At 36.0% G+C, this 27,461-nt stretch overlaps 1 protein-coding gene and 1 long non-coding RNA gene across 3 annotated transcripts in view; both read left to right on the top strand.

Moving 5' to 3' along the window:
- The window catches only part of DTNBP1 (dystrobrevin binding protein 1), a 72,895-nt gene that overhangs the window by 18,088 nt on the left and 27,346 nt on the right, over positions 1–27,461 (top strand). For both annotated transcript variants that reach the window (XM_040546396.1, XM_040546397.1), the window contains exon 7: positions 11,237–11,259. In XM_040546396.1, the coding sequence (XP_040402330.1) occupies positions 11,237–11,259 (23 nt within the window). The remainder of the gene's footprint in view (positions 1–11,236; positions 11,260–27,461) is intronic.
- LOC121064623 lies at positions 1,284–6,254 on the top strand. Its single transcript, XR_005816584.1, has 2 exons — positions 1,284–2,146; positions 5,280–6,254. It is a non-coding gene; the product is annotated as an uncharacterized LOC121064623 (long non-coding RNA).

Genomic DNA, 27,461 nt, shown 5'->3' with positions numbered 1-27,461 from the left:
TTTCACTTGTTCTAACTTATATAAATAATTAAATATTTCATAGCAATATTTTCAAAATTCTAAATCTGTGCTGTTTAACCAGCTAACACACAAATTTTAAATGTGCATAAAACAATAGATTTACACTCCCCAAAACATAGTAATCTTTCTGAAGTTTTCTGAGTTTGGTTTGTCCTCCCTCCCCCTCGCCTGAATCCCTCCCCTCCTTCCTCACTTTTCTCTTCCTCTCCCCCAGATTCTGCTTTCAGCAACAAAATAAAGTGTTAAACTGCTGCCTTCTCTGCTTAGCATCTAATCAGTTTTATAAATAGAATGCTAAGCAAGCTACTAAACATAATTGTAAGCTGATTACCTTTGGTCAGATCTAGACAAAACAGAAAAAATGCAGGTAATTTCTGGTTGATCATTACCACAGTATTTATTTAGGTAAGAAATTAACTGCCAGCTCATTACTAGAAGGATACTTGCCAGTGTAGGTACTTGAAGAATGAACAGCCAGTTAACTTAATGTGAGTGTGATTTGTTATATATGTTTGGAACTCAGACTCTCTGCTGCTCTCTTTAGTGCTTGGGGTTTTTACTGTGATAACAGTAAAGAATCAAGCTGGGGGTTCAGGAGCCTATGCTCTCTCTTTAACACAGAAATTTACTTTCAGGGATTAAATGGTTTTGTGTAAGAAGGTATTTCCTGTGTATTGACCATAGAGGGTTGAAAACTGAGATGAACACAAACTCTTAGAAACTGTGGTTACTTTTAGGGGGCAACAAAAAGGTAATTTTACTGTACAGTTATGTCAGAGATTACGCTAGAAGCTCATGTATTTCAAGTCTTTTGAAAAATCTTTCTATATGAAAGATGTAGAAGAAAGTGCTTTAGGTCAACATTAAACCTTTGAAATGCAGCTTATGGCAACTATGGGAACTGACTTTCAGAAATAGGTCTCTATGTTAAGTAGAGCAACTTTATTTCTATTAAAACAGATCAATTTATTCCCTTTTGTCTTTGTGTTGAGTACTAGTTTAAATGTAGATTCATCAATCCACTATGTATTGTAACGGCTGGAGCTGGGGATGGAGGGAATTGCTTGATTTTTCTGCGTGCTAATTAATTTTCCTTTTTATGTTTCTTAAATTCATTGATCAGGGTACCGGTATTGTTGTATGGAGTCCAGGTTCCACCTTTGCTTTCTCTGGTTAGTCTTGCTGCAGTTGTTTGCATGCATGTTAGCATTAAACCGTGCCATTTGTTTCCTGTCCTTTTCTCAAGCACAATTCTACTTCTTTTCTCTTAGCTCTCCTCCTGAGGATGCAGTTTCTGATTCCAGATAACTCCTTGTATCCCTCCAGTGTCCTATGGCACTTTCTGCATTCCCAGGACAGTGCACTGTGTCGTTCAGGAAGCAGTGTCAGAAGCTCACTTTTGTGCTAATTTTTATATGCACGAAATTGCAGGCTTATGGTGTGAGCTAAAATGATTCCATCCTGAAGCTATGAAGCTCTTAATACCAATTGTATCCATGTCAGATGGATCAGTGTTGGTTTGGGTTTTTTGTTTGTTTTTTGAAAAATAGCAAAAATTTTTATCAGTTAAACGGAGATGACTAACAGTAGCATTTTGTACAAGCGTATTTCATTTAAGTAAAGAGTCCCTTGTCACTGGAAATGAATGAATACATTTTATTATGGCATTTAACTTTAAACATAATTGTCTGAATCTTAATTTTTAGGATTCCCAGTTTAAGAATCCTTTGTTTTCATTACTTGTCTGCTTTGAGAACAGACATAAAAGGAAAATGATGAAAGAAATCTAAAGTCCCGAGTCTCTTCTTGTTTGGGTATATTTCAACAGATGAATATTTAGCAATACTGCAAACCTCAGTGGGACTAATTTATTTATTTTTTCACTTTCTGGTGACATTTAAAGAAATGCTTTACGTAAAGAGAAAATATGTTCTTAACATGTATATTTAAACCTAAATTTGCTTTTTTGATTTTTAAAGATATATTTGATATCAGAAAAGTTGTAACCGTCTGCTTTGGTAATTAACACAGTAGTTGAGGAGCTTGACAGTTTGAGGAATTTCCATGCTGATGACATCCTGTTTTTATGTTCCTGGAGGAGAAGGTTTGATTCACATTCAAGAGGGTATGAAATTTACAGCAATTACATTCTATAGATTAGAAATGTGTATGTGAGAAAATGTCTTCATCAGTTACTACTATAATCGAACATAAAGGCTCATAAGGATTGTTGCAGTTGACACCATGTCTTACGTTAGGCCTGCCCAAATAAGCATTCAAAAAGTAAATCCAAAAATCTTCTTTAGACAATTCAGACCAGCCTGCTTTTTTGGAAAAGTTCTTCTTTCTTGGGACAATTAGTCGTTACTTACTTACTAATATTAAAAAAATAAAAAAAATAAAAGGTAGAATTTTCTTTTGTGTGCTGATTTCAGATATTAGCTATACCTACTGCAGTATCATTATAAATTATCTTGTTTACCTAAATTATTTTTTTACCAAGGTCAGAAGAGAGAAGATGGAATGGATAGTAGTACCCTGCAATACAAAATTGTGTTGCCTAACAGAAGACTTGTATGTGTGCAGGCTTTGTTTAGATCCCATGATGTTCCCCAAGCGATAAGCTAGAACAGTACTCTGTCTTCAGTGATGACTGCCTCCCATCTGGTAGTGATAAATTTGAGTTGTAGCTTTATAACACTTATAAGCTTCACATATTAATTTGTCAAATGGATTTTTGATATGTAGAAAATATATTATTGTTATATGTTTCAAACATGTTTATTTTTCCTTTGAACGTTAAATGTACTGTGAATTACTTCTAGGACTCTAGCTACATGTTTCATAGTTCTCAAAAACATTTTCATGAAAGTAAGGTTGCTTGCCATATTCTTCTTGATCAGTCTTCCAGCAGGTTTAGAGTTTCAGCAGCTATACCTTCATGTAAGTGGCTACATAAATAATGAACTTACAAGGATGGATGCTGAAAGTTTATCTTCAGGACAGTTGTCACAGTAGTCATGCTGTGGATGACTGGATTTAGTTTTCATTAGACATTAATTGTATGGCTATAACTTTGTGCCAAATAGCGTTCACATCGCAGACATCTTTTCTATCCTGCTATTCAAGGGTCTGTATACAGCACAATCAGTACCAAGTATTTTAATCGTAATAGCTGGCTGGAATTAATTTTATATTAATTTTATATTAGTTGTTATACTTTGGACAGATATGGAATGAGAATCCCTATTGATCCTGAAAAACTGAGGATTATTTTTTGCACAAGCTTTGCATCAAGTCCCTTGATAGTTGTGCTTCCTTTTGCATAATTTTAAGACTCTGAATTTATTTTGTCTACAAGAACACCTACAGTACAGTAGTTTGCATTTATCAAACCCAAAGAAGCAGGCTGCTTCATTATTAGTGAATTTCGCTCCCATAAATGCTCCAAATATATATTTATTTAAATATTAGGCCAGGTCTTATAAACAGCAGCACAAAAGATTTTAGGGTCTTTGGCATTTTTTGTGTTATTTGAGAAGTGGGAATGTGCAGTATAACTTCTATCACTTTAAAGTTGATTTAATTTTGCTGGTTTTTATGATGGTCTTTGCTTGATGAGGAGAGAGAGTGAAATAGTTAAGAGATCTGTAGTATACCTTCTTCCTGTAGTTTTTTCTTTTTTATAGGCATAAATGTTTTTTTGTTGTTGTTGACTTTTGTGACCTACAATTAAGGATTGAATGCTTGTGAGGGATCCTCTGCATCTTACAGAAGCTTTTATTGATGTTTTCTAGAAAATGTTGAACATTATATCAGTCCTGCATGAGTGTTCTACCTCTGTGTAGTGCTGATTACTGAGTGTAATCCGTAAATCGTGTCAGTCTGTTAGTACCAGGCATTCTTTGTCCAGACTTATTGTACCAGTAATAGAAACGATGGTTTAGGACTGCCCTAATCATTCCTTTATACTCTTTCTCACCTCAAAACTACCTTATTTATGAAAGTAATTAATTCATTGTGGCTAGTGGCAGAACAGGGCTTAGCTGTCATTACCACGCTAAATCTATTCTCTGATTTTGGTTAATGTTTCTCCAGATAGATTCTGTCTCTCTTCAGTATGAATTATTTTCCTGAGATCTTCAATAATTCCTTTTAATTTGTTTTGGGGGAAAAAAGATTGTTTGAAAAATGTTCAAAAAAATGTCTTAAATGTATTTGTTGACAATGCTTCTGTGAGAGGTATTTTACATGCCTTTGTCAAAGGGATGTGGTAAGGGTGCCCGAAGTGGTACAGGTTACAACTAACTGCCACAATTGCATTCATGTTGTGTGGAATACCACATACTTTTAGGTAGAGAGTGCATATATGGTTTCAGGGTTTTTTTTTTATTACTACTTTTTTTTTTTTTTTCCATGTTACTATGTCACTTTGGAATAAAATTTGGCCAATTCTCGAATTATGATATTTATTTCCTTATTTTACTTTTAATGCCTGTAGGGAAATTGATGGCCAAGTTAAAGTAGGGTCTGGATTTTGGTGTGTGGCTGTTGACCAAAATCAGCTCTGCAGGAACCCTTTTCCTTTCTATTAAAAATCAAAGATGTCACCTTTGGTGGTGGTATTTGTAGCTTCTCTCTGATTTCAGCTTTAAACTTTGATTTCTAAATTGTTGGTTGTATGATAAAAATAACTAAAACTCTCCTATTACATTTATCCTTTCGTGATTCAATGATGTTGCATACCAAAATAAAAATAAAATAAAAACTAACTCCCTTTTTGAATATCAACAGAATGACAGCAAACCCCTAAGAACTGGGTGCTTTGCAAAGCCTTGTATCTGAAGGCATAATCTTTCAGAGGGAGCTAAAATTTATCCCAGACTTCAATTTCCAGCTTGGAGTGCATTTCAAAGCTGAATGATCTGTGTCAGTCTCTTAAAAGAGGACAAAGTACCTGCTTGCTTTTAATGATTACACTGGTTTGACTTTTACCATTTTCTTCTGTTTTAATTCCATCTCCCTGATTTTCTTTTGAATGTAACACCTGAAAGGTGACCACCCAATGTTCTTCATCAAGGTAAAAGTTTCTTTCTTTTTTTGAAACATGAAAAGAGAAATGCTTTCACTATACCCTGAAACTGCTGAGTATATTAGGGTCGTATATTATTTTAGTTGTATTTATTGTCAACTACCACTTGATGTTTGCCATTCTGTTATGAAAAATAAATCTGGCATTGATCCATTCTATCTTCCAGAATGAAGTTGATGTAGAAATCTCACTTGAAGATATGGGAAGACTTCAGTTGCTTTTGTAGCTCCATTTGAATACAGAAGTCAAAAAAAAACTCTACTGCAAAAGTATTTAGATTCCTTAGGGCTTTTCTCTTCTTTTTTTTTTCCTGAATAAAATTTCATATTTCATGATGAAGAATCATGACCTGTATTCAGTGCTCCTTCAGACAAATAGAAAACCTTCTCTGCTGCTCAATTTCAACAGTATTTTAGTAGTAGCTCATGTTTTTATTGATTTTTACTCCTTAAATCTATTCAGTCTTAAAGGTATTTTGAAGTCATAGTTGACGTACGTGGTCTGAAAAGGTTGCTTAAGCAATCTGCCAGAGGGAAAACATTTTTGTTTCATTATCAGAAGTGCTAATCCTAAGTACACAGTTACATTGCACAGAAAATGATTTAGTACAAGTGACACAAGTTTTGCGTACTCAGGTTTTTGGATTCTATTTCTTCCGATAAAATCAAAATTAAAGCCCCTCCTTCTATTTTTTAGCTGAATAAAGATTGTATCAGTCTGTAGAAGACAATTATTTAAATATAATTTTGGTAATTTAGTTGTACCAGATTTAACAGATGAAATGCAGTATTTCTAAAGTTTTGCTTTGAGTCTCGGTAGGTGCCAGAAATATCTTTAAATGACATTGCAGATAAGCAAGTATACCTTCTTTAAGTGTTCATTTTTGTTTGTATCTAGTATTTACAACTCAACATTTATAAACACATTTCTTTGTAAAATCTTTCAAATTTAATACTCAATTTTTACCATCTGTATGCTGTTTGGGGATTATTTTTTATTTACACGTGAATCTAGTTGTTTGAGTTTATTGACTGTCTGCTACTTTCAGAATTTGTGCTATAAAATCATTCCTGACATTCATTTATGACTTTGTTGCTTTCTTATCTGCCTACTCTTTCCATGGAGATAAAATATGGAAATGTCAATTCTGCCTGCTGTCATCATTGCAAAGAACTTGGTGTTTCTGTGCTTTCTAGTTTAAATACTGAATTCCCTAGTGTTTTATTGCATTTGGAAAATTAATGTTAGTGTTACAGCCCATTGCAAGGTACAGTAGAATCCGAGAACCTTTTCTTACTTTTGTTGAACAATCAAAATTCCCATTGATTTGAGTAACTTAAAGCAGGATGGTTTTGACTACACTGGATTATTAGTTTTCTAATCTACATTCTTATTTGGCTAGGTATTTATCATTGATTCTGTGGATTGGGATCATATGGTCAATATTTTGTGATTAGTGATGACATTTGTTAAATTGAGGTGATACAGAGAATAGTCTCAGTCTTTTGAAAAGCCATTGTTTAAAGAATATAAATAAGAATTTGTAATGAACCAAGTAGCCAAGGAATCGCTGATAATTCTTCATCATTTACAGGTGACAGCTAGGCATTGGATGATCCCCTTACAGAAGCATTTCAAAGCTTTGAGCTGACAGCATTTAATCTGCTACTTATGTCTTTAAGAATTTCCCTTATGGGTACCTGCTCAAACTAATGTGCAACTGCAGTGCAAATGTACAAGATGTGTGTTTTTGTGGTGACATTCTATTCCTCAGCTGGGTTGCGACAATGTAATGGGGTGAATGTTCCTTGTTTTCACCAAAGTTGTAAGACTGCTAGGTGATGAGTAAGCTCTTAAACTAGATACTTCAATACTCTCTTTCCATTCTGTTAAAGGTTTGTTTATGAAAACAAAACAACAAACAAAACCACTTCTGAGAATCTGCTATATTAATTTCTGGTCAAGTTGAATCAAAGCTACAAGGCGTGATTTTGGAGGAATGATGTGATATCTATGTAACTTGAATTTAAAGATTTCCAGGACTTTAATTCTTGTCTGTATCTTCACAGGCAGTTCTAGTTTGTGAAGCTGGAAGCTTTCAGCGATCATTTGTCTCTGATCCTTACTTGCCTTCCGACTCTTTCTTTTCCTTCTCCTCCCATATTCCTATTTCTGGATTTATTCTTGTTTACCAGCGGTATCAGATAGAATTAACTTCCTCATGTACATCTCTTCTTCCCAGTGAATAAGGCAGGGTTAATCCAAGAGTGCGGTGAGACATTTAAGGGAATGAGAAGGTAATTGGGAATTTGTATTTGCCTTCTAACTAGTTTTGTACGTTGTGCTCACATGAGTTACTGTGTGGGACTACTAATATATTTCATAGAGTCTTCTTCACCTGTAATCTCTGAAATTATATATTCTCACCACAAACCCTGAAGCTCAACTTTTCTGTAAATGAGGAAATTAAGACCACTTGACAACATTATCATTAGAACATTCCAGGGTAACTTACAAGTAGTAATTCAGAGGATACGTCCTGTCGTGACAGTGTTTCCATATGCTACAGTTTTAATTCCTTTCAGAATTTATTGTAGTTCTGCAAGTAAAAATTTATATGAAAGGGATACTTCAGACTAAAATGGGGTACTGTATTCTATCAGTGTCTGTATACATCTTTTTCCTCTGTACTTCTGGCTCAGGTCTTAATTTTTTGATAGGATATTTCAGAGAAATTCTCCACAGTCTCTTGGGTTACAGTGCTTTCATTTCATTGCTCTTGATTATTTTGAACCATGAGATATATGTTAGCTATGCCTCTTTGGACATGGTGCATAGAGGGGTTTATCTTGAAATTTACCTCCAGCCATCATGCTCAGAAGGGAATGAGAACCTGATTAGTATCTGTTATGCTAGCATTAAACTATACCTGAATAACATCTCTTTCCTCACCTGAGTATTATCTTGAAGTGCAAAAACCAGGCTTATGCAACTGTGTGCAACTTTCTGACAATTGTTGCCCTTTATTAGCTTAGGGGGTAGCAAAAATTCTGAAATCCAACAGCATTTTTATATGAAAAGCTTTCAATTGCCTTAAATTATTTAGACAAATAGGATGGGGAAAAAGGCTAGCTTTTTTTACAAAAAATATGCATAGGATAATAGACTTGTGAGCTGGAGCAGTTGACAGAACTCCTCTGCTGAGATGATTCATTATACTGCACTTTTGTCTACTAGTATGATGTTGTTAGTAAACTATCTGTCAAAGACTGAGCTCTTTTGCTGTAGCTTTTGTATAAACGTAATAGAAAATATGATCTCAAAGAATGAGCAATTTAAAGTAAAAGGAAAACAAATACAAAAATGTAATAGGTAGCATCAAAGCTGGTAATTTAATGTGGTAAGACCTAAAATAAGAGGCAGCAGTCCTACCTACTCATCCAAGCCTGATCCAGCGCAAGTTTTTCCCCCCTGTTTGCCTTTTAACCTAATTTTTAAAAGACTGTTTTCTGGAACTCTTTTTTCCAGTTTCATCTTTTTTTTGTTGTTTTAATTACCCAATCTGCTTTTTCCTTTACAGACTGTGTGTATTCCAAATATATAGTTTCTTTCTTAATGCAACTTCACTGTATTTACTTCTGCAGATGATTTTTGTCTCTGCCTTCATAGAGAAGATGTATCTGATGCTTGTTTTTTCTTCCTGCCAATTTATGACTAAATAAAAAATTATTTATTTACTTACACAGAGAAAGAGAAATGAACATATTGTAGTACATTTTTTGTGTACATATGTCTAGAATTCTGTAATTATTCTTCTAGTAAATGTGTTGATTTAATCTGAAGCCAACTGTTTTTCCAGTGTTTTTGCAAGTCATAGTCTCCTTTCCACTTTAAATTTAGTGTCTGATTCTTACCAAAGCAAATAATGAACAAGATTTAGGATTGAAATTTTAAAACTTTAAAATTTTTATTTGAATAATTTGATTTAAAAAGAACCATATTCATTGCTAATGCAGAGCATATTTTCATTTAGCATGTTTTTTAAGATATATTTTTGAACATGTCTTTTATTTAGGGTGTTATGAGAAACCACAAGACATGATTGATTTGTGTTATCTAGAATATAAAGGATCATTAGTCTGGATCTGAGTTGCTACGAGGATACTAGGAAATGCAGATTCTTAAATTCCAAATCTTTAGTTTTACTATATGCTAATAGTAGATTTTTTTTTTTTTTCAGAGATACATAATCTAAAAAAGGGTCTGGTTGACTATTCATTTCCAGCTTTCCTAACGAATGTCTATTATGTATGTGGTTACAGTGTCAGCACCCTAATGGGTCAACCCTAAAATAGTTAGTTGGATTTTGAAAGGGACAATTCTGGGTTTTAAGATAAAAGCATTGAATAGTGCTGTCAGTTGGTTACTCTATTACCATCTTGTTTGCTAGTATATTTGAACACAATGACAGTAATTGTTTTGTGTTCCTTTTTGGAGACAAGTGGCATAAGACCTCTTGGTTTTAGGAGCAACTAGTGTAGGTTTTTCCTCTTAAATTCACAAGATGTTTCCTCAGTATGGTTTTTGTTTCAGTATGTGGAAAATATGCATTTCCTGTGATTGTTTTGTCGAGTAGTATGCCATTATTTAAACGTAAGGAATACAACTTGAGTGTTTAAGAATTTTGTATTTATATTTAAAGTACACAAGATAGGAAAAAAATATGAACATATCAACCTGCAAATCATAGGTGTTGTGAAGTAGCTTTTTTTCTCTGGTAAAAAAGGGAATTACTAGATTGAGAAATGGATGGAGGAGAAGCAGGAAGAGTAATAGATATTCACAGGAAGTTAGAATTCAGGCTTTGCTGCTGTAACTTATGTGGTAGCTTATTTCCTGGTAAAGCACACATTCTTTCAGAGATCTATGTTGGACATTTGGTGACAAAATCGGGATGTTCACTGGAAATGTGGAGGTAAATACATTCTCTCACTGCCTTTGGAATACTTTATCCTGCCTGGAAAATAGCTTCAGGTTTAAAATAGCTTTATCTGTTGTCAATGCAAGAATAAATACTGAAGTGCGTCATCTGTTAGGGAGGAGAAGGAATTATTATGGTATAGCATATGTACTGTGAAAAAGTCTATACTGTAGGTGACCCAGTAATGGCTGAAGCATATGTATTCATCTGTGGGTAGTGAGTAGAAGCATTTATCTGGAGAACTGTTAGTTCAGATATTCTGTTTTATTTTACTTAAAATCACTTTTGCAATCAGAATTTGGGATTTAACTAGGCTTATTATGTGTATGGGACTGAAGCCTACAAGGCACAGGCTGAGAAGATGTTCGTTGTGAGTATTTTTGTTAGGAAAAGGCCAGCATTCAGCCTTATTTAAGCTATTACTTAGATTCTTCTTTCGTCTCTAAATTCATGATAAATCACTACTTTGTAACAATGGCAAATAGAGCATTTTGCAATTTCCTGAAAACAAGGAAACTTATTTCTCTTACCTATATGCTTTGCATTCAAAATTGCTTCGCAACTGAAAGTGGAATGTGGCCTGGTGTGAAGGAAATAAAATAGAGTTGCTGTTGATTTCTTAGCTTTCTGGTACCTGAGTAATGTGTTATCTGTCACTCTTCGTACTTTAAAATCCTCTCCTTTGAGGAATGTCCCTGTGTGCTTCTCTTGACCTTAAAGTGTGTTGTAATTGAGCAAATGAAGTTGTAAATTCTTGTCCTTTGCAGCTGCCAAAAGAATTTCGAACAGCATTGGTGAAAATGGAGCACTGATTGTTACTTACTAAGCTATACGCTGGCAAAGCTCTGCTGAGCAATAGATGTTTTAGTATCTGAAGCCTTAAGAAGTCTTGGTGATTTTTGTAACAGTGTATTTAGAAATTATGTAGATAGATATAAAAATGCAATACTCGTATAATTATGCATATTTATGAATATGTGGTAGCCTAATTTCTAAACAGGTTGATGAAGATTGATTTAGGTAAGCACACTTAATAGTACTACCCTTACAAATGTGATTCTCAAATTCTTTGCTTTTAATCTTTTAATGAGTCTTAGTTATTCTAATATTTTATTTTTTTGTATTCTGCTTTTCTCCAACAGGAAGGAACTTGAGACCTTCAAAGGTAAATCCTGTTTTTCATTTTCTACTTGAATATTTGTAAGAATTATGGCAATTCTTGTGCTAAATTAAACTAATAAGGAGCTGTTCAAGTTCTGCATTTGATAATGTGAATGTTATTTCAAACCCAGCAGGCTTTCTTTTTCAGTTTACCTGTTCTTGCTACTGGTTTCTTTGGGAGAGTCATAATCATAGGAAGAACACAGAGGCTACTGTTGTTTTAGACAGGTTTCAGAGATTTGGCATCTAATTCAAGTCTCTCCCTTGGTCTTCAATTTTGGAAGTTAAGAGCTTAGTCGTCTTCTGTTAACTGTCATTTCTAGCATGAATGTATTTTTAATGTGTTGCAGGCTGTTACTTGTTAGACTTTTGTCTAGCTGTTCTAGGATATTTTCACAGTATTATGTTACATCAGACAAATACATTTTTTTTGGCTCAACGTGTTGGATATAAATGATGATACATACGCATATCTGTCCTAAACAATATGCAATGGCTAGGAACCCTGACACGTATTACTGCTTTGTACTGTGATGCGTAGGTGGAACACATTACCATTTTCAGTAAATTTTAAATTCAGGCTTAGTCTACCTACTAATGTTAATGTATGATCAGCTTAAGAATTATTATAATCTTTTGCTTTGAATAAGGTGTGACTGTGGCTTTGTGACTAGTCTTTACTTATGAGAACAAAGTCAAGTACGTTGACTTATGCCAATTAATTGTCTCTTCAAATTGAAAGAAGGGCTGGAAATTTCTATCAACTTCATTCCTCTTTGCCTTTTCAGTTCATTACTATCTCATCCTTACATAATGCTAAAAAAAGGAAAATAATAAAGCTAACATTAACAGACAAGCAACACAGATTATGTAAAATGTCACTTTATCTGTAGCTTACCGTAACAGCTTTTTTTTTTTTCATTGATTTGACAGCTTTCAACACAGACTAGCTCAATACAAAACCAACGATAATGCTAAGCTCATTCTGTTCCGTGGCAAGGCAGCTACTTTGTAGTACCTGATGCTTGGGAGAATAGTGAATCCTGTTATTCTTGTTTGTGTTGATTAAGGGATTTAAATGAGTTTCTAGAAATCAGGAGGGTGGTTTTCAAAGTTACTTCTCTTGGATTCTCTTTTTTTTCCCCATAGAGATAATACCTTCTTGTGACGCTGTATGTTAAAATTATTTCACAAAGATGAATATTTTCATGTGAATGGAAGGTGTTAGCTGTGTACTTACCTTGAAGTGTATACCAAACTAAGTTAACTGGTTCATATGGATGGATACAGATTTCCAGTACTAGTTATGAAGGCTTGTCTTGGTAGCCAAGAGGCTTTTACTTAGTACAGAGAGAAAAAAACTGCAAACAGATTCCAAGAAAAAGGCCAAAGGCTTTGTTTGTTTCTTCACTGAAAAGTTCGAATGCAATCCATGGCTAGCACAGTCAATATCAACAGCAAAGGAGTAGGATCTCACACTGTAACAAGGAGAGGCCAGGTTAGAGGGTACTCTGGGTCTGCTGGATGTTTTCAAACCAACTGATCAAATTTATTCTACAGTACTCAAAAAAGAATTGGTGGAAGCTATGGAAGGCTGGAAAAGCACAAACGTGGTGACAAATCTTTAAAAATGAAAATGAAACGTCAGCCTAATTGCTGTATTTTTTCGTACATTGAACTAACGTTGTACGCATCAGAAAAAGAAAGAAGTAATAGCTAACGTTTTTGAAAATAGTTGTGTCAAACAAGTCTAAATTCTTCATAAGGCGGCAGCAATATGGTTTAAAATTAACAATAGGTGCCTTATTTTAACTGCGGGAACAGTTTGTACTGTCTTGTCTGACATTATCCCAGGAAACTGAGATTAAACTACTTAACAGTGTGTGCATAGCTGATTGGAAATCCATACTTGGAAGACAGAAATTTTCATGGTTTCTTAAATATTGTCTACTTTCTCAGATCTGATGCTACTCTGAATTCTTATTGTTAATGGGGGTGGTGAATTAGAACCACAGACTGGCCTCAGTCAGTCTTTTTCTGGCCTTGGGGAACTTCAGCCGAGTTTTGAGTACCACAGCATGCATTTCATCAGCAGAATAGAAGCAGGGGAGTGAGAGCTTCCTCCTCATGATGGATTCGTGATTACAGAGTGACAGATGTTTCAGTTCTGTAGCAGCTTTGCCCAGTCTAACTGGTGGCTCCTTCTTGCATGTTTCTTTTTTAAGCTGCTTCCAAGGCTCTCTAGATTTGTGCAGAAAATGATCTGTCATTTGGTTTTGATTGATAAAGCAAGCTGAAAAAGCTAATTAGATGGCCCTAGAACAGCTGGCACAGGAGGAAAAGGCCGGGGAGTCTAAGTTACCAGTGTAACAGTGTTATGTTACCTAACACATTTTAAGGATGAGATGAGGAACCACTGTGCAAAGCAGTCATAAGATCTTATCGTAAATATTGCATGTAATTTTGGTTTGCTTTATTCAAAAAAGGTTGGTTCCAACTGAAATAGGTTAATTAAGGAGAAGTTGTGTAGATTATTCTTTACATTTTATATTGCAAGTATAGACTACAACCTCAACCAATTCGTCCTTGAATAACTGTCCAAACTGAAATGTGCTCTTGAACATTGCCCATAAAATAGCCAGCACAGGGGCCAGGAACAAAGAGCTGTTTAAAGTCAGGGCACTATGGTTTGGGAGCAGGGGAGAAGGCAGCAGTCAGTACCTTCTACAAATGGTATATCTGGACATTTGTGCTGGGTATTAGAAGAATGGTTCTAATTATCAGAGCCCAGAGGTTCTGGAGGTGCTACCCAGTATATACTATGCTCCTGTCATCTAATTGAATTTAACCTGGAGCTCAAGAGGTTTATGAGAAAGATAACATGAAGTGACGTGCTTTCATTAGTAAGGGAGTGGACACTGGACATGGATTACTTCCAGGCCCGTGGTGAAAAAAGTCAAATCAGAAAAGTTAGAAACAAGGTAGAATAGAAAATAAAAATAGCAGCACAATAAAATGTTATTTAAATAGTTGATAAAAAATACATCATGAAATTACTGAATGTAGATCAATTAAATGTCATTCTTCTGAGATTTTCTGAGTTAAAGGGAAAGGAAACATGCACTGAGGTTGGAAGAAGGCTGGAGATGTCTTTTAAACTCTTGTTCCCTTATGTCCTCAAACAAAGACAACCAATGTGAAAGCAGTTTATTTAGCTGATTGAAGTCCTGCCTTCTCAGATCCAGAGAGATCTTTTGGATCTTTTTGTTCTTTTGGTTTGGTTTGGTTTTGAGTTGGTGTATAACAGGCATCCTTGAGTAATATATATGTGCTACCTTTATACACACTTGCATCTTTCAATGCATGCGCAGTTGAAAGCACTGTACATTGACTTGTGTTATAATGAAAGAAAACAGAAATGCCAGTTTTGATAACATTAACTTACTATTTGTGTAGTAGAATGCCTACATGCTAAAAAGCATTGACTTCTAGGTTAAGGATGGGAGATGTCTTACATCAAAACACATTTTGTAAATGTGTAAGTTTGTTCTATCTGAACGTGCGGAAATTAGGTATCACAAAAACATTCCTTTAATATGTATGCTAGAAGTGGTAAAGAGAGGGTTGTTTTTCTGTGTCCAAATGCACCTCTTACATTCACTGCTGCTGAGTTTTCGTGCCTTGCACAGGATAGAAAGCAAGTTTCACTGGAATTGACAAATCAAATAGTATAGTCTGAGGGTCAAAACAGCACAGGACTGAAAATTTAAATTTAGGGATGCATCCCAATAGTTCCACAACACGGAAAAAATACTGGTTGTGTATTGCCACAGGCTGTGACAAGGCAGGTTTAGCTCACAAACAGGCAGATAGGCAGCTTAACAATCTCTCCCAGGAGCTTTGTGTGGGTATAAATATGAATAGATACAGATACACAGATCTGGTATGGATGGGACCACTGTAAATTTGAGTGACCTTATAAACATTTATGAACAAAATTATTCCTTTACATAACCTAGGAAAAGAATTGTTTCAGTTTTCATTTCCTACTGTGTGTGCTAAGGTATGAAGAGGTAATTCACTGACCTATGAAGTATTTTCTTTGAGCATGCCAGCTGTCATCAAGAAGAGGCTCAGGCAAAGCTCTGTGTATATACCTGTTTGCACCATGGAAAAGTATTGACAATCCACTAATGTTCTTGGTAGTTGATGTTATTACCTTTAAGTAGCATGGAACAAGTACAAAACAATATATTAAGTTATGAATGATTTCTGTATTTGTCAGCAGAGATACTGTTTTAGAATTTGTTTCTCGCTTTGTTCACATTTGTACTACAGATTGTACTCTCTACTGTCATGAAAAATGGATTTTGTTATTCTTCTCTTCCTTTTGCTTTAAGACTATTTTCAGGGCCAGACTTTCTCCTTTGTTGTTTCCTGTACCTGTAGTGTACAGGGTCAGGACAAACCTCTCCAGTCTCTTTTCTTTCAACTGCAGAGGTTTTCTATAAAAATGTAAGCATATCGTATTTAGTAACCTGTGATGCTGAGAAAGTGAAGGTTAGAAGCTTTCCTGCTTCTTTCTAAGAAGCATCTATGTGAATAAGGCAGGGGGTGGCTGATGTCCCAGCAGATATGGCATTGGTATATCTGAAGTGAGTATGCAATGGGACAAAATATCTCAAAGCCGGTCATGTTTCCTGTTTTTTAGTAAATTATTTTTCAGAGAGCTTTGTCAAAGCTGATGGGTTTATGGATGAAAACACTGGGTATGGCACATGAAGTAGCCTGCCAGTTTCTTCCTAGGACGCATCAATTCCAGTGTTCAGAGAACCACTTTCAGGAGTTGGATTATACTCTGTGCTGCCCTGTTCTGGTTGCTTAAACAAATGGATCTTGGCAATTTCTTGAAATATAGAATTTATTTTAGACTATATCTGTGTGTATATTTGTTCTTAGACTTTGATGCATTTTACTCTTTGATGGTTTTGAAAGGGAAGAGCATATAATTTTCATTCTTACAGCTGAGAAACTAAAAATTATATAGCAAACGTGTTTATTTTTTGTAATTCTTGAACTATAGTGCATTTATGACTGCACTGAGATTTGAAATCATTCCACTGTCCTTTTAGAGACATGGTACAATTTATGTGTGTTGGTTTTTTTTTTTGTTTGCTTGTTCTAAAGTTAACATCGCTTTTCTCTTAGTGCAGCCATGACTGTATAGTAAATGTTTACAGAACACTGTAAACCTCTTTAAAAGATGGATGAGTGGAGCAGAGCGATGAGATAGATACTGGGGGGAAAAAAAAAGATAAAAGTAGTCTAAATTACACAATGGTAATAACTTACGTTACTGAGTTTACTTCAGACTTCATCCAATGATAGATTTAAAAATTGCTTCTGAAAGTCTCTATTAAATAAAAACAAACAAAAGGTATAGGATGAAATGTTTTGAGTTATGTTTCTGGAAAGAAAAGTAAGCAATAGAGGCCATTTAGAAATCAGTAGTGCAGCACTTTTTGACAATGAAAAGTGTCAGAAACTTTGTAAGGGCAGATATGCATGCAGCTTTGGCTACTGAATCATGGATATTTCTAAGCTTTAACAGGATTAGTTTCATTCAAGCTTAGGGAAGCTGGTCATATGATCATTTTCAGCACTTCTGTTTACAGTACAAAAAAATATGTTTCCAGCTCTGTGCATCAGAGATCACTCCCAAATAGGCCCTGATAATTTTTTTAAAGTTTTGTCAAAATACTCTTTCTGAGAAAGAGGATGGGGAAGAAAAGATGTATTTTTTTTCTTGCTTTTCTCTTCTAGGTTATGTCATTGGGTCACATATGAAATATGGATGTTTTGTCATGCTTCTTCATAATCTAAGATGCTTCTGTTGAATTTGCATTTTTCCAGTCCTCTTTTTTCGGGCAGGGGAGAGGGAAAGTACTCATCTCAACAGATAATTGTGTCAAATTCATTTTTCTTCTTGTTTGGGGATCTTCCTTATCACACTGGCCTCTGATGGCTATCAAAATCAACAATGTTTTCCTAACCTTCATATAGTCTTGCAGATGCAATGTATTTTGGAGTTTTTCATTTCAGTTACTTCATTGAATAGGGGAGGAAGGGTATCTTGGTTGTTTGGGTGCTGCTTCTAAAACAGGCCGCAAGAGATAGGCAATGCTTCTGCTACTAGTACTTCCTGAGTATTTCCTGATTGTTTTAGACTTTATTTAGGTGACCATGGTCAAAAATATCAATACTTGAGACTTGTATCACAGATGTAAAAGGGGACAACTCTTATTTTGGCATACCAGAAAACATTTGGAAAACAATTGCTTAATTCTATTGTCATAAAACTAATTTGGAGTTAAAATTTTCAAACATATTCAGGTTTCAGTTTTTTTTTCATTATTTTGCTGTGAGCTGAAAATGGATGTTACCAGCTTCTTTCCCATCCCATCAAGCCTTGTGACTTTGGATGTTCTGTATTGTCTGTTGTAAGAATTGATCAGGACTCCCATATATAATAACTGTTCTCTTGAGAATTGAATGATATGAGACACGGTCTCTTCTAGACAAACCTTGAGTGAAAGACAAATGAGTTTAACTACTTAAGTCTTCCATTATGCTGTAATAGGATAAGACAGATGGAAAATAAAACCAAATGATAAAGCGTCCTTATAGCTACCTTGCATTTGATTTTCCTGTTTGTATTTTCAGTTTTCAGACTCTCTCTGTGTTTTCAGACTCTCATATCTGTTTAATTCTCAGGACACTTTTTAAAACTGTCAGAGATCTAGCTACTTGCAAGTTTTGTCCACTTTTTTTCCGTCTTTGATATAGCTATGGACAAGGCTTTGAAAAAAAAAGAAAGAAGGAAAGAAAGAAGGGGGAAAAATAGAGAAAGGGAGATTTACTCTTGATCTTTCACTGTTTTTCATCCTGTGTTATAGATACTTGAATCTCCTTCAGCAGGGCAGACACCACCACCAGCGGCGATGTAAAAGCTTTGCAAATGTCTGTCTCCCTAGCGCACAAGTAGATGGTCCTGAGTTGCAAGCATCTGATTCCATCTGGCTGAGTTATCAGACTTTATGGTACAATTTTAAAACTTGTTCCATATATGAATACATACCCAGTAACAGCAAAAGTCTTAAATTTGCTGTCTTGGTAGAGACTGCATGTGTGCAAGCGATTGCTTGTCTCTGCTGTCCTCCTGTTGTGGTTTAACACAGTAGGCAGCTAAGCCCCACACAGCCCCCATTGGGATGGGGAAGAGAATCAGAAGGGTAAAAGCAATAAAAATTTGTGTGAGGTAAGGACAGTTCAATAGGTAAAACAAAAGTTGTGCATGTGGGCAAAGCAAAACGATGGGAAGTAGTGAATGAATTCCTTGGAGGGCCGATGCTCAGCCAGTTCCAGGAGAGCAAGGCTTCATCATGTGTAACGGCTACTTGGGACGGCTACATGCACCATACCTCCAGATGTCCCCCAGCATTTATTGTTGAGCATGATGCTAAGTGGTATGGAATATCTTTTTGGTCCTCTGGGGTCAGCTGGCCTGGCTCAGTCCTCTCCCAGGTTATGCGCTCCTTGCTGGCAGGGTGGAGTGGCAGAAAAGGCCTTGATGCTGTGTAAGCACTGCCCTGCAACAGCTGAGGCACTGCTACGTCGTGAACACTGCTTTCATCACAAACATGCAGCGTTGCACCATGCAAGCTGCTCTGATGGAAATTAACTCTGCCCCAGCCAAAACCAGCAAACCCCCTGAATATGACTTTTTTTGGGAATTGACAGCACCATTGTATTGAATAGTAGGTGTAGCTGAAATTTAATTAGCTGCCTTTGACAAGCGAACAAAATGTTTGCTAGATTAAATAATGTGGCTGGGGTGAAGCAAACTACAATGGACAGTATCTTAAGTATACATTTATTTTGCAGATGACTACAAATATATTTGTTACCTAATAGGTTAAAGTCTAAAAATGTCAGGTCTTAGGGACAGACAATATTTTCTATGCCAGAAATAGTCTACATTTCAATGGAAAAAAATCTTGAAGTCTACTTAAGCCGTAGGAAAAAATGTCTACATTTTGAGCTTGAATCACTACATCAGGACGTTATTTCCCATTATGAATTGGTGAAAGGGGGGCTACACGGTCAGCTGGATATCAGACTGAAAATTATTTACCCTTCTCCCATTTTTGTTAAGTTTTCAACTAGTGAGGGAAAAATAGGGCTTCCTTAATAGCGGCAATACAGGCTTGGGTGGACCTTAGTCAATCATGAAATGGTAGCCACTTCCAAATTTGTTACGTACATCACAGATTGGTCTGAATGTTCAAAGCTGTAAATAGAGAACAATTTATAAAGGAAATCTAATGTTTAGAAAAGGATGCTGTACAGATAACAGGTTATTTATGAACAAACTAGATTGTTACCCATCCTTGGAGCAAATACTGTGTGTTCTTGCAACTCAGCTGATCAAAGATAGCTCTTGTTCTGGTTACTTATTCCACTCCAAACCATTTCTGGTTTAATGCTTTATTTTTTTTATTTTTTTTTTTTACTTTTTGCTTGTTGTGTGTTTAGGCCGTAATGCAACTTTGAGCACTACAGGTGTGATGCTGCTGTTTGTTTGTTTGTGATCTATTTGCTTAGATTTCAGGATTTTATTTTATGTGATGGCTGTCACCTGAAAGTAGTATTCAGACAATGAGTTAATATAATCCAGAGAATGCTAGTGTTCCAGATATCTCAGAAACCTTGTCTTTGTCAGTTTTTTTAATCCTAATTATGACTGGGGCAAAGGGGAGGGGAAGGACACTTTTTTATTTTCTTCGTAATTCTGCTTCATCTGCACGTATTTTTAGAGAATCTTGTGGTTTTTTTTATGTGACACTTAATACTCTTTCATCCTGTCTTATGTTGCTTTGTATTTTGAGGGAGTAAGTTTATTCTTTCAATATATTTTTTTTTAATTTCGATATGTTTGCGTGGCTTTCATTTTTTTCTTGAATTTTACTCTCTCTGCATTCTAGTGTTACACTAAGTCAAAAGCCCTTCCAGAGGTCAGACACGTCACAACAATTTTGACATCACTGCAGCTAAAAATATGAGGGCTCTTGGATGTGCACGTACACCTCCTGTTGGCTTCAGCAGAATTTGGCCCTGTGTTGGAGTCAGCCTTTGCCGAATCCTGTTTTTTGTATGGAGTGGAGGAGGCCAATATAGCAACAAAGATTTTCTGTGGCTATTGCCAGGATGAATAGCTAGCCATTTAGATGATAGGAATAAATTTCATGGGAACACAAGTTCTATCATACTTAGTTTATGTGGAAAATAAAACGTTTAAGAGTGTGATATTTTAATTGTCTATAATGCTTAAGTGATTGATGTGGGGGAAAAAATAGAAGCCTATTATGTCTGCTGTGCTAACTGGAATTCATTCTTTAATTACTGAAGTACAGACTGAAGGCAGGATTATCTTGTGATTATGTTTTTCTTTTTAATCTTTCCCATGAATATTTTTGGTGTTATTTTCACCAGAGAAATAAAACCTGAGTTTTGTAGGCCTGTACGCTCTTGGTAATTTTTCCCCTAATGCTGAGGATTTGAGCAGTATATGTTATATAATTTCCTTCTGCCCGTACTCTATTTTGAAAATTGTCATCAGAAGCTGTCTAAAATGTGATAGTTTTAAAGAAGAGTGGAAGGAATCGTTATGGCTATCATAGTTTTGAGCAGCGCTGAGTATCTTCCTAAATGGAAGAGAGAATGCAGGCCAAATTCTGAGCTGTGCCTTACAATTTTTGAAGCAGAATTACACTGTTGTGTAACAGTAGCATCGCTATAACCACAGATTCACAGTAATGTGCTGTTTCTATATACATTTTTTAACTGCATAAATATTATCTGAATTTTTAATGAACATGTAGTCTGGTTATGAGATACAAAAATGCAATTTTCAGAAGGTAAGATTGCCCCTAGTGTATTAAAAAAATACATTCGAGGTTTTTAATATTTTATATGTGAAGTAAGAATAGTATGTAAGCTGGTTTATAGGGTATCTGAGCTAAGCCATGCTAAGGAAAAATACTTTGAGGGGAGATCCACATGAACATTGCCTAATGAAAAAAAAAAAAAAAAAATCAGAACCCCTCTGTACCTTTTTCTCGTTTCTAAATCATTTGGAAATGATTCCAGCTCTCTGTCAAATGAGAACATGCTGTAACTGCATGCCACAGGCTTATAACCCCCTGCAAAGCTTTCTCCCTTTCCACCACCCCTTTATTTAGCCGCATGTGGTATCTTCCCAAATACATGCATGCATTCTGGTGTACCACAGCTGCTGATAGCTCACGTTCAGGTTCTGGAAAGGCAGGGAGCTGGAGCATCAATGTGCATGCATCTGTGTACGAGTGACCCATTGAAGACTGGCAGTCGCGGTGTTACTGCTTTGAAGAAGCAGGCTCCGAGCATCGCTCTTTGTTCTACATCAGTGAAGATGCACATCAGGGGAGCTGCTTGGTAACTGGAGGGTTCACTTGACCGGTGCTGTGCTTCTGTTTACTTGCTTATTTCTTACTGCCATGTCATCTCCGGGAGCCACTGACAATACTCAGAAGAATTCACGTAGGTGGAACTTTATTATCTTTATTATTCGCCAGGCTCATTTGCCAAGCTAATGGAAAATGGAAAATGAAATGAAAGTTAGCTTAATTAATCTCTTCAGTCACCACCATTGCCTGATTTGTAAAGGGTGTGCTATAAACGAGAGGTTAAATATCAACTTGATTTAGCAAATTTAAGGGAAATAGTGACTGCATGTCTGTTTGGTCAGAGGTTATATATATTGCTTTGCTGTCTTGTTTTGCATTATTGTCAAAGTAATATTAATCTGATTGAGTCAGTTTAAATAGGAACTAGTGAAAGAATACAAAGGCAATGATACCTTCTTAGCTAAAATTCAAGCAGACTTTTGTCTAAGGGTGGGGTGATGTTGGAGAGGGGGGAGAGAATTATTATCTGAAGATAAAAGCTGAATATTAAGAATTTGAGCAGTGCATTCATTAGGGTAGGTGCAGTCATGCTGTTTTTTGCTTTCCTTCAGATAAATAAAATAATAAATGGTAAAAACAGTTTTAAATGAAGCAATTACTGTTATTTACATTAATGATCAGGCTGTGTCACATGCAGCAACATTCCTGATAATGTCATTAATATTTTTATGATGCTAATTGGTAACTAAGTTGATGTTTAGAACTGTGCATTAATTAAAATCAAAACAAGAAGTTGATTTCTTCTCTGATTCTGGTTTTTTTATTCTTTTATATAACCAATTAATTAGTTTTTTCTGTTGCCATTCGTGTGGATTTTTTTTTCAGTCCAGGACCAATAAATGACAGTAAATGGAGCTATTGTACTATTTTAATAACCTGTTGGAACATGCCTTTGTCAAGGCTCTACCTATGAGTTGTAATTTTGACTGCTAAATTTGTTGTTAAACAATGTGTAGTAAAGTTGAATGTTTTGTATTAAATGATTCATCTGGTATGGGAGAACTCTTTGCAGTTGTATTCATTAGAAATACTTGATGTATCAAAATAGTTGCTTTCTGTAAATTTAGATGGAACAGTTGACTTTACTTAAAGGTGGCAAAATTTACTCTCAGTTATGCTAAATGTGGTGTGACCACTGTACAGTCAAAATTGTCAGTTTAGCAAGCAATATATATAGTACTGGTATAACCCATTTTGTATCCTTAACTACTTTGTACATATTAACTGAAGTTGTATCTTCTTTTTTTTCCTTTTTTTTTTTTTTCTGACTGTTGTTTCCTCAAATTGAAATGGAAGTATGCTGAATTGTTGGGGGAGAATTGGGGGAGTTGAATCTTTCTGTTTTCCCTTATTTGCCATAATATGCTGAACACAAGAACAGCTATTTTGTGGTGGGGTGGGGCAGGCCTGAAATGTTGTTACTGTACAGATTAGAATACAGAATTGCAGAATATTCCTGAAACGTGAGAGGTAGCAATATCACTCCTCCAACCACTGCCAGGAAGAGGCAGCAGTAAGTAGAAGCTTTAGTATCAGCATTAATTCTGGAAGGGTTAGCACCTCTGTGGTAACCAGGTTTATTCTCATGGGCTTTTCAACATTTGATTCTTTATTTTCTTCTCGGTGACAGAAAAAAAAAAGTAATGCAAAAAGAAAGATGGCCTATTATATTTTCATGATAACCAGTTTGTTCACAATCTCTGTAGGCTGAGGTGACTGAGAAATTAGGAAATAACTCGCCTACATGCTCTTAAAAAGCCTGTATCTCTCTACCAAGACCAGATGTAATACTTTTGGGGTAACACCACATGCTCTATGTTCATGTGGCCTATGAATGCATCTTGCTGCAAAGGAATTTTTGAACAGCTTCATAGTGACGATATTTTTTCTTTTGGCATGCTTCTTCTATGTTATTACATGTTAGATACATAAATGTAAGTGCAGACACTTCATCAATTTGATTTGTAGCTAGCTGTATAGTAACCGATTTCATGTTTTTTTAATATTTCTCCACATTACACCATTTCTTTCCATAGTAGTGCTGTAAATGTGATACTGTTCTGGTCCTTACAGTGTTCTGAATTAGTAGAATTGTTTTAAAAGCTGCAGTGGAAATAATTTATGTCTTCTGTATAGCACATCCTTAGATAAATCCCAACCCCACCTACCACCGCAGTCTGGTATTCCACTGCTAGTTCTGATCGATTTTTAATCGTGCAGCTCAGAAGGGCAGGTGGCTGAGGAGTGTGTGTGGACATGTAAGAATTCTGAAGGTTTCTTTGCTCCTGAGCACTAAGCGTGGCAAGAATGGGGATATTCTGGTAAACAGCTCTGCCCGTTTTATTTACAAGTATTTATTTGTGAGTGTTACGTGCACCATGTTAAATTGTATCAAGGCATTAGAGCTGAAACTGTGCAAACAATTCTTGAATACTGCAGGTAGTGTGGCATCCTTTTTATAATGTATTTGTTTTTCCTGAACAGGTGAAACGCTATTCTTTATAAAATGTTTTTGAATAATTAAAACGATGAAGTACTTAGTGAGGCATTTAAAAAGTCAGTGAAACATTTTTGTAAGCATGTAATATTTCTAAATCACATATTTTTAATAGAGTGTGTAAGCTAAGGCTGAAGGAGGTTAAGAGGCAGTTTTGACTGACTGAACTCATTGTTTCATTTTTAATCACTAGGGTTACTCTGCAGATTAAGAGGAAATGAAAATCTTGTGGAGATGTCACTCAGCCCTTTTTCCTTTTATGTAGAAGCCAGCTAATGCTATTTTGACATTGCATCAATGAGACTTGATCAAAATGTAGCTGGCTGTGTCTCATTTTAAATCAAACAGAAACGGTGCCATTTACATGAATACATTTTGGGCATAATTAGATGATTATATAATCATTCCAGACCTAGCACACCAACGTTTCCGTTGGCTCAAGAGGCTTTTAACTTGGGTCATAATCATACTGGAAATCCTCATAGATTTCTCTCTTCTCTGCTTTTCCAACATTAAAGCGAAAAACCCACACTTCACTGAGAAGACAGCTAAAAATACATCGGGTGGTTTTCACAGCGTGTCTTGTGCTTTTACATGGGTAGAAAATGGAACTGGGGGCACTTGATAAGCTTAGGTTTTGTAGCCCACTAGTGATGTGCAAATCACAGTTTTGCAGACCTGACTGTCTTACGCCTTAATCACAGGTGCAATGTAATGCTTTTTTGTTTCTTTAAAGTCTGTTTAACCATACGGTGGAGTTACAAGGGTGGGCTTTTTTGCCTTTGTTGTCTGTGCCTTCAGTTTCTTGTGCAGCACTGAGCATTGCTTCTTGAGCTTGCTGGAAAGAAGGGTCCTCAGGAAGTGCTTGCAGCTTCAGCTGTCTCCAGAAATCTGTGTGACTGGAGGAAGTCTCACCATGTTAAGGATTTGGATGACATATATATTTTCCCTTTTTGCCTTTTGGTACATATTTAGAGGGTTGTGCTGCCAGTCAGTTAGTATCTGGTTCTCAGCATACCCAAATTTGTTTGGGATGCAAAGCTGTAGAAAAGCTGACAGAATAGAAAGCCAAGTCCTTGACTTCCAGCATATATGGGGAACCATAAATGGTATGAAAGCTTCCATTAGTCACAGAATGGGAGGAAGGCTGGCAGAGGTACTTCTCTGTCTCTTTCTCTCTCCATAGAGTTCAGTATGCCTAAGAAACCTTCCTACCACTGAAGATTTCTCCTGCATATTGGTGATTATTCAGTGTAGTTCCTTTAAAATTCATGGAGTAAAGATGATTTTGGTATGCAGAAGAATTGTGGACTATATCTACAATAAAGGAGGAAACAGAAAAGCTTTTATCTAACAAAGACCAAAAAATGATATATCTTAAGTCGTATTTCATAGAAATTTGGAAACTTTGAGGATTTCCAAGACAAAAAAAATCCAGTGATTATAGAAGGAAGGATGTAAAATGCAGACTATGTATAAAGATATTTTTAATGCATTATTAAAAAAGCAGTGAATGAATTTCAGAAAAGCCAGTATTTTGACTAGATAGTGCTATTTACAGACCTTCAAAGTTAAAGATTTGGAGGTTAAGTTTTGAGAATAGGTGACACCCTCAGAGGTAAGGATAGGTGACTAACAGCAGTAAAACATGCAGAAAGTAAAAATTATCCACTATTCTTCTAATGATTACTGTATTAAGAAGAGAAGCAATAAGAATTGTCATGCTAAGCTTGCTTGATGTCATTGTTTTAAAAAAAAAAAAAAAAAGCAACTTGGAGTGCTTTATTGCTGATGACCTGCAGGGCTTGTAACGTGATAGAGAAATTGGCAAAGAAATAGTTACACTGGGAGAGAGATTCTGCTTTGGCTATTTATGTTTGACCAGTCTTTAAACTGTTGTGGTAAACAGGGAGATTGGTGTGGGAAAGACGATGGCGAGAATACTGAAAAGGGACATACTGGGATACAGTGTGGGCTTTAGCAGATCTTTAAGTCAGTCTGGGGACTAATCTGATTTAGTATTAGTGATACAGGCAGAAATACCGGAAAGATATGGATAATACCTGTTTATGACAGGTTGGATATATTTCCAGTGCAGAAAAGATTGCCAATAAATTTCAAGAATTTGAAGTTGGGAGTAGCAGAAGAGGATTAAAATGCAGTAGCCCTTTTTCTTCTTCAGTAGAATCTGAGCTTGCCATGGATCTTTGCATTCCTCCCACCACAATATTTTTAGTTTTGTCCCCGCAGTACCCTTGTTTTCTTCCACTGTTCCCAAATCCCCTTTCACACTCCCCGGAATATCTTCAAGTTTTCTTCTTTTGTCCTGCTGTCTGGGAAATGATCAGTGTATGAAGCAACTGTGTCTGGAGTTAAGGGCACGGAGGTTGCTACCTGGGAACAACCTGTCACTTTCCACATATGCCCATGGAATAGGTATGGTTATCTCTGTGCCTTTTCCTGGTATGACATCACTAGCAGAAGGAGAAAACTTTCTTCCTAGCTGGCAGTTTTGACAGAATTTGTAGGAATTCAGCATCTTCCAGCCTTCCATCTCCATTCCAAATGTGGTTGAAAATGGCTGTCAGTGGGAAGGGTTGAATAGACGAACAGCAAAATGCAACAGCAGTAAGCCTAAGATATTCCTAAAGAAAATTCCTAAGAAAACCGTGCTAGATGCATAGATTTTGTCCTCTGGTAGTTAATAGCAAGCCAAAAAGTTCTACAAGTTGACAGGTATTGAGTGAAAATGATTTAGGAGGAAAACCATCTCCGTGATAAAGTCACATTTGATGAATGAGCTACTGAGATTAATTTGGCTGTGAACAGGGTAAATAACACCCTGGGATGGATCAATCATGAGCTCTCCAGTGGACAGCTGCAAATGAAAGGAGGTGCTAGAGAAACAACTGTGTTATGAGAGGAGAGCTTACTGCACATGATACCCGGCGAGCCTGGCCTGCTTAAGGGATGGTGGTGGGGAGAGACTTCCATCTGTAAACACGTTAAAGGAATAAACATCAAGAAAAAGGGGAAAAAACCCTGACAGGTCAGCATGGGTTATGGTGGAGTGTTTCATGTTTTGTTTCGTCTTTTAGTAATCGGTGTGCCCGCAGCTAATTGTTAATTGTGTTAAACTGTTCT

Source organism: Cygnus olor, chromosome 2 (genome assembly GCF_009769625.2).
Source record: "Cygnus olor isolate bCygOlo1 chromosome 2, bCygOlo1.pri.v2, whole genome shotgun sequence".
In the NCBI taxonomy this organism is placed as follows: Eukaryota; Metazoa; Chordata; class Aves; order Anseriformes; family Anatidae; genus Cygnus; species Cygnus olor.
Note: the sequence above shows the minus strand (reverse complement) of the source record. Positions and strands in the feature narration are given on the sequence as shown.